The sequence below is a fragment of the Leucoraja erinacea genome, chromosome 8 (assembly GCF_028641065.1).
Source record: "Leucoraja erinacea ecotype New England chromosome 8, Leri_hhj_1, whole genome shotgun sequence".
NCBI classification, from domain to species: domain Eukaryota; kingdom Metazoa; phylum Chordata; class Chondrichthyes; order Rajiformes; family Rajidae; genus Leucoraja; species Leucoraja erinaceus.
The window spans coordinates 69,302,879-69,310,949 of record NC_073384.1 but is presented as its reverse complement, the minus strand read 5'-3'; the positions used below and the strand labels follow the sequence as shown (position 1 = coordinate 69,310,949).

Below are 8,071 nucleotides of genomic sequence, written 5' to 3'. Positions count from 1 at the left end.
CAAAAGAAGGACGAAGACGTTGAAGACTACATCCAATGCATAGAACAATACATGGCCTAATATTCGGGTGAACAATTTGAGGGACCCCTGAAAAGTGCACTGTTGAACGGCCTTTGGCCTGAATTGAGGGACCTATTGAGGTTGGTCTGCCTAGGATGGAGAACAAAAACCCTGCCTGAACTGGCCTCAACACCGAAGTATTTGCAAGACTGACACCAGGAAAGGACGCAGAAAGTTCAGCAGACAGAGGATGCTAGACCACGAGAAGCAGAAGCTGGAGGCGGGCGATGTCCAACAGTCACCCCAATGGTTACGAGGATACCATCATTAAGACATCCGCAAGGATAAAATTATATCTCCAGGAATGTTGACTTTGTGGAGTTTTACTATTTTAACAGCACGTGTCTGTCCTGAACTGAATTTGAATACCTTCCTATACCTAACTTATACTTATGCTAAGACTACTAACAAGTCTGCATGCTGGGCTTGTGCAAAGGTCGCCACTCATAGTAAGCGTGGAAACCCGCTAATCGTTTTAATGTGTCCGAGAGACGGCAGAATGATGTGTCACCCAAAACAGATCCACATCCACCTCAACAGGAAGCCAGCCACTGGATGGCTCCAAAGATAAATGACCATTAGCCGGCTACCCCTTCAAAGGGTGGTACCAACAATCTTTGTCACCAACACCTCTTCACCTCCCTTTCTAACAGTTACAAACACTTTGGGCACTGGTCGCCCTACATGTTTTGTCTGTTTGGTTAGAAACAGGAGTGGGGGGGGGTCATCATGTCGGCACCAGTGGCTGCCCCATAAAGTAGAAACTGGGAGGATTCAGGAATGGGGGTCATTGTTGCACATAACCTAACCAATGGCAGGATTTTGACAATACCTGGTTGTCTAAGGGAATCACCTATTTTATCTGCTGGCACAAAACATATCCCTGGCTGTCAGCCAAGTGGGCAGCAACCTGCTACCTGGGCTATGTAATCCCATCTATACATCATGCAAAAACTTTGGAGGTAATAGGGACTGAGGAAGGGTCTCGACCCAAAACGTCACCCAAAGTGCCCATTGTCAGATTTTATTAAAGGCCATTTTTATACATTTTGGTTTCACCATGTAGAAATTACAACTGTGTTTATACATAGTCCCCCCCCCCATTTCAGGGCACCATAATGTTTGGAACACATGGCTTCACAGGCATTTGTAATTGCTCAGGTGTGTTTAATTTCCTCCTTAATGCAGGTATAAGGGAGCTCTCAGCACACGGTCTCTCGTCCAATCACCTTCAGAAACTTTTATTGCTGTTTATCAACATGAGGACCAAAGTTGTACCAATGAAAGTCAAAAAAGCCATTATGAGACTGAGAAACAAGAATAAAACTGTTAGAGAATACTTAAAAGAGCAACCACAATTCTGGAAAAAGGTCTTGTGGACAGATGAGACGAAGATTAACTTATATCAGAGGGATGGCAAGAGCCAAGTATCGAGGAGAGAAGGAACTGCCCAAGATCCAAAGCATACCACCTCATCTGTGAAACACGGTGGTGGGGGTGTTATGGCCTGGGCATGCATGGCTGCTGACGGTACTGGCTCATCTTTATTGATGATACAACTGCTGATGGTAGTAGCATAATGATTTCTGAAGGGCATAGACATATCCTATCTACTTAAGTTCAAACAAATGTCTCAAAACTCAGTTCATTCTGCAGCAAGCCAATAATCCCAAACATGTCGCTAAAGCAACAAAGGAGTTTTTCAAAGCTAAAAAATTGTAAATTCTTGAGTGGCCAAGTCGATCACCCGCTCTGAACCCAATTAAGTATGCCTTTTATAGGCTGAAGAAAAAACTGAAGGGGACTAGCCCCCTAAACAAGCATAAGCTAAAGATGGCTGCAATTCAAGCCTGGCAGAGCATCACTAGAGAAGACACCCAGCAACTGGTGATGTCCATGAATCGCAGACTTCAAGCAGTCATTGCATGCAAAGGATATGCAACTAAATACTAAACATGATTACTTTCATTTACATGACATTGCTGTGTTCCAAACATTATGGTGCCCTTAAATGGGGGACTATGTATAAACACTGCTGTAATTTCTACATGGTGAAACCAAAATGTATAAAAGTGGCCTTTAATAAAATCTGAGAATGTGCACTTTAACCACATGTGATTTTTTTCTGCTACAAATCTCAAATTGTGGAGTACAGAGGCAGATAAATAAATGATGGGTCTTTGTCCCAAACATTATGGAGGGCAATGTAACTACAGACATAGGTTGCACAGACTTGGATTGTTTCCTCTGAAATGCTGGTGGTTGCGGAGAGGCCTGAGGGAAGTGTATAAAATTATGATAAGTATATATAGGGCAGACATCAGAATCATTTTCCCATGATGGAAAAAAAAATGGACATGTTTTAAGGTGAGAGGGGCAAATTTAAAGGAGATGAGCTGGGGGAGATTTGACACAGAGGGTGGTGAGTGTTTGGAACGCATTACCGGGGTAGTGGTTGAAGCAGATATGTTAGTGGCATTTAAAACAATTTTGGATCGGCATGTGGATATGTGGGGAATGGAAGAATATGGCTTATGAGCAGGTGGTTTTTGATGGTTTGGTATTATGTCTGGCACAGACAGTCTGGACCAAAGGGCCCATTCTTGTCAAAGATAGACACAAAATGCTGGAGTAACTCAGTGGGACAGACAGCATCTCTGGATAGAAGAAATGGGTGAGATTTCGGGTCAAGACCCTTCTTCAGGCGTGTTCTTGCGCTGTGCTGTTCTATGTAATTGACAGAAACAGTGGGTTGTTGAAAAAATAGGTTTAATCTAGGGATTAGTGTAAAGGCATGGTTGATGGTCATGTGCATTGGAATGGCTGGAGGGTCTGTTTCCATTGCGGTATGACTATCTCCCCCACCCTACCTCAGTATTCACACCACAATGTTCCTTCACTAATTACCCCTTTCCCCCGTCCCAATTCAAGATCCCCATGTTTTCCTTCCTCATTTACTAAGTCTACCTCCTCTACCAACAGCTGGTTATATCTCACAAAAACTTCCACCACTTGGGCTTCTCTTCCTGCAGACTGCTGTGAAAACTTTCCCTTTTCCTGCTCCCTTCATCATGAAAATATCCCATGTTGCTCCACTCCCTGCACGCTCACCGATAATAACATTGAACTAGTGCGTACGGGTGATTGCTGGTCAATGCGGACTTGGTGGGCCGAAGGGCCTGTTTCCGTGCTGTATCTCTAAACTAAACGCTCTGCCCCACCTTTCCCTTGTTACTCTGATACCATTAGGACTGGTGTTCCTTTCTCATTACCCATCAAATGCCTGGATACCCCCATCATTATTGTGCCCCTTCTTCATACACGATGATTTGGCTCCCCAATACTCCATGTGCCTCTCTGTTATCCCAATCGTACCACAATGCTTGTAATACCTTCCACATTACCCTGGGATCACAGCTTACCTTCCACCGCACCACGGATCGCAACATTGATTTTGGAAAGTCTGCCCCCTTCTTCATTGTGCCCCATATTTCTGCAACGATGTCATTTTGTTAGGTAGCCCCTCCCTCCACCATGATTGTTGAACTACCCTCACTTTCTTCATTATGCTGGCATTTCCCCAGCATCCATGACATTAGGTGTTTCATTTCCGCCAGCACCTATCACGCTCGGGTGTTAAACCTTATTCAATCCCCCTCCCCCCCCCCGCCCCGCCATCATGTCCAGAGTTCTTTCCACACTCCCTTGATCACGCCGGTACTATGCGTTGCCCCATATTGCCCAGGGTGCTCCGCCCTTGTCTTTCCCAACACAGCCTTCATTCTAAATACTATCTAAATGGCATCATGTTGGGAAAAGGGCAAGTACAACAGGATCTGGGGGTCCTTGTTCATCAATCTATGAAAGTAAGCATGCATGTACAGCAGGCAGTGAAGAAAGCGAATGGCATGTTGGCCTTTATAACAAGAGGAATCGAATATAGGAGCAAAGAGGTCCTTCTGCAGTTGTTCAGAGCCCGAGTGAGACCACACCTGGAGTATTGTGTGCAGTTTTGGTCCCCTAATTTGAGGAAGGACATTCTTGCTATTGAGGGAGTGCAGCGTAGGTTCACAAGGTTAATTCCCGGGATGACGGGACTGTCATATGCTGAGTGAATGGAGCAGCTGGGCTTGTACACTCTGGAGTTTAGAAGGATGAGAGGGTATCTCATTGAAACATATACGATTGTTAAGGGCTTGGACACTAAATTGTTCCCGATGTTGGGAGAGTCCAGAACCAGGGGCCACAGTTTAAGAATAAGGAGTAAGCCATTTAGAACGGAGACGAGGAAACACTTTTTCTCACAGAGAATGGTGAGTGTGGAATTCTCTGCCTCAGAGGGCGGTGGAGGTAGGTTCTCTGGATGCTTTAAAGCGAGAGCTAGATAGGGCTCTTAAAAATAGCGGAGTCGGGGGATATGGGGAGAAGGCAGGAACGGGTACTGATTGGGGATGATCAGCCATGATCACATTGAATGGCGGTGCTGGCCGAATGGCCTACTCCTGCACCTATTATCTAGTGCCTTGCCTGATCCTGCCCTCGCACACCTGCCCTGGCCTCGCCTTGCCTTCTATTCCCTTGCCGGCCTTGCCCTATTACAGGCCTTGTCCCTGCCCTCTCTGGCCCTGCCTTGCCCCCTTGTTAGCGTTGTCCTCTTGCCTCTGCCCTGGCCTTTCTTACCCTCTTGCCCTGGCCTTGCCCTCTTGCCCCTGCCTTCCCTGGCCTTGCCCTCTTGCCCCTGGTCCTGCCCTCTTGCCCCTGCCTTCTTGCCTTGCCCTCTGCCTTCTTGTCCCCCTTGCCCTCCCATCTTGCCTTGCCCCTGCCCTCTTGCTCCTGGCCCTCCCTCCCTGCCGTGCCGTGCCGTGCCGTGACGTGCCGGTGACGCGCCGTGCCGTGCCCGTGACGCGCCGTGCCGTGCCGTGGCGGTGACGTGCGGCGGTCGCTTCCTGTGCGGTTGCCAGGCTGCTTGTGACGAGCGCGGCGGGGTTAAAGTTGGCGGCGGGGCGGCTCTTCCTGTTTCACAGCTGCTTCCAACATGGCGGCGGCGGCAGCGGCCGAGCCCGAGCCCGAGCCTGAGTGGCTCGTTACCCGCGACGGCTGCCTGAGCTGTGAGGAAGGGCTGCGGAGCCTGGCCTACCACCCGTCCCTCAACGCGATCCTCGCCGTCACCAGCCACTCCACCGTCAAAGTCATCGATGGCACCTCGGGCGCCGTGCTGCAGGTGTCCCGGTTAAATGGTGAGTCAGTGTGGGCCGGGCCGGGCCGCACCGCACCGGGCCGACGGTGGAGTCGCAACCGCGGCGGCATCTGTCTCCGCCTTCAGCCCGCCACGGTCGAGCCGCTCGCTGTTCCCGCTTGACGATCGGGAGGGGAAGGGAATGGAAGGGGAGGGAAGGGAAGGGCTGGTGCGGGAAGCGGCAGGCGGCGGCCATCGACACAAGCCCGGCCTGGGAATGACAACTGAGCCCGTGTGGGGAGGGAGGGCGGGCTGACATCGGGGAAAGTGTGGCAGATGCATCTTCATCCAGCCCGTACAATTGGTTGGAAAAGCCGAGGTGATGGCTTGCTAAATTACAGTGTGATGGTTAAAAAAATGTGTTGGCGAGGATGGGTTGGAAATGTGTCACTATAACAGCCCGAATCGCTGATTGTACACCGGCTTTCTGTTTTTCTTTCTCTTTACCATTTCCTCCTTCTCCAAGAATCATGGTCCTTCAAATTGAGTAAAAACATTGTGTCACAGCGCTCATTTCTCAAGGCTCTATGGGACAGTACAAAATGGTCAAACTTCTCAATGTGTAAACGATTGCAAATGTTTCAATTAGTATATACATCCTGAATGTTAAATATGCTCATATTTACTCCATTTTTAATCTACATTGAAACATTGGCATGTATGGTGATGGAGCTCATATATATATAGTGTGCATTGTATTGGGGCTTTTCATTATTTATAAATATTATAATTGTGTAATGCTAATAAAATATCACATATATTGTGCATATGTGCACAATAATAGTGGTAAATTTCCGAGTGTGAGGTGTTGCATTTTGGGATGGCGAACAAGGGCAGGACCTACACAGTAAGTGGTAGGCCTCTGGGTAGTGTTGTAGAGCAAAGTGATCCAGTAGTACAAGTGCATGTTTCCTTGAAGGTCGAGTCACAGGTAGATAAGGTAGTCAAAAAGGCTTTTGGCACTTTGGGCTTCATCAGTCAGAGTATTGAGTATAGAAATTGGGAGGTCATGTTGCAGTTGTATAAGACTTTGGTGAGACCGCATTTAGAATATTGTGTTCAGCTCTGGGCACCATGTTATAGGAAAGATATTGTCAAGCTTGAAAGGGTTCAGAAAAGATTTACGAGGATGTTGCTAGGACTAGAGGGTGTGAACTATACGGAGAGGTTAAGTAGGCTAGGTCTTTATTCCATGGAGGCAGGAGGATGAGGGGAGATCTTATAGAGGTGTACAAGTCATGAAAGGAATAGATCGGGTAGATGCACAGTCTTTTACCCAGAGTTGTGGAATCGAGGACCAGAGCACATAGGTTCAAGGTGAAGGGGAAAAGATTTAATAGGAATCCAAGGGGTAACTTTTTCACACAGAGGGTGATGGGTGCATGGAACAAGTTGCCAGAGGAGGTAGTTGATGCTGGGACTATTCCATCGTTTAAGAAACAGTTGGACAAATACACGGCTAGGACAGGTTTGGAGGGTTGTGGACCAAGCGCAGGCAAGTGAGACTAGGGTAGCCGGGACATTGTTGGGCGAGTTGGGCCGAAGGGTCTGTTTTCACACTGTATGACTAAATACCGTTTGGAAGTTGAGTTAGATAAAGCTCTTAGGGCTAACGGTAAAGTTGGCCATCCAATATCCACAAGAAATTGGGGGCAGGGGGGGGGGGGTGGGGTGGGATTGCTGGTTGCATGAATATATTTGTTTCATAAAAATTGCACAAAAGAAATCCCGTAAACAAGTATTTTGTACATAAACCTTTCAATAAATTGAACTATATCATCTTACCCTTTCAGATGATGTTTCGCACTGTAATTCTGTATTTTAAGTAAAAGCAGTATTAATGCAAAAATAAATTGAATGAATGTACTCACCGCATGAATTACCAGGTTTCAAAGAAATAAACTTCGCATTTTGCATGATGCTTGGAGTGAAATTTGCTGGTCAGTGGTTGCACGAGAAATCTAGATGCATGAATAAGAGATACGATTTTACTGTACTTTGTAGATGTGCTTCATGGTAAACAGTTCTGAGTGGAATTTAATTCTATCAAGATTTTGTTACATGATTCATTTTTTTGAAATTATTATTTTACGTGGTTCTTGAAATATTTAAGAAATATTTAGACACAGGAACAGAATTGAACCATTTTGGTCCATTGAGTCTGCTCTGCCATTCCATCATGGCTGATCTATTTTTCGTCCTCGACCCCAATCTCCTGTCTTCTCCGTGATCTTTGACACCATTATAAAAAAAGAGCCTAACAATCTTCTGTGGCAATGAATTCCACAGATTCATCACCTTCTGGCTAAAGAAATTCCTCCTCCTCTCCCTTCTAAAGGTACGTTATTTTATTCTGAGGATATGCCCTCTGGTCCTAGACTCTCCCACTACTGTAATCATCCTTTTCGCATCCACTCTATCTAGGCATTTCATTATTCGGTTGGTTTCAATGAGCTCCCCACTCACTCATCCTTCTAATGGCCCAGAACCATTAAACACTCTTCATATGTTAAACCAAGCATCCCTGGGTCGTTCTCTTAAAGCTCCTCTGGCAGCACATCTCTCTCAGATATGGAGTCCAAAGGTGCTTACAATATTCCAAATGTGGAGGAAGGAATTGTAGATGCTGGTTTACACTGAAGAGACAAAGTGCTGGAATAACTCAACGGGATAGGCAGCATCTTTGGAGAGAAGGAATGAGATGTTTTGGATCGAGAAACGTCACCCATTCCTTCTCTCCAGAAATGCTACCTGTCCCACTGAGTTACTCCAGCA

General features: G+C 46.6%; 1 protein-coding gene across 1 annotated transcript in view; it reads left to right on the top strand.

The window, feature by feature from the left end:
* Nucleotides 1-4,970: 4,970 nt before the first annotated feature.
* Nucleotides 4,971-8,071, top strand: part of birc6 (baculoviral IAP repeat containing 6) — a 348,945-nt gene continuing 345,844 nt past the window's right edge. The window contains 1 exon segment of the mRNA XM_055639933.1: nt 4,971-5,297. Within this exon segment, the coding sequence (XP_055495908.1) occupies nt 5,096-5,297 (202 nt within the window). The 5' untranslated portion in view covers nt 4,971-5,095.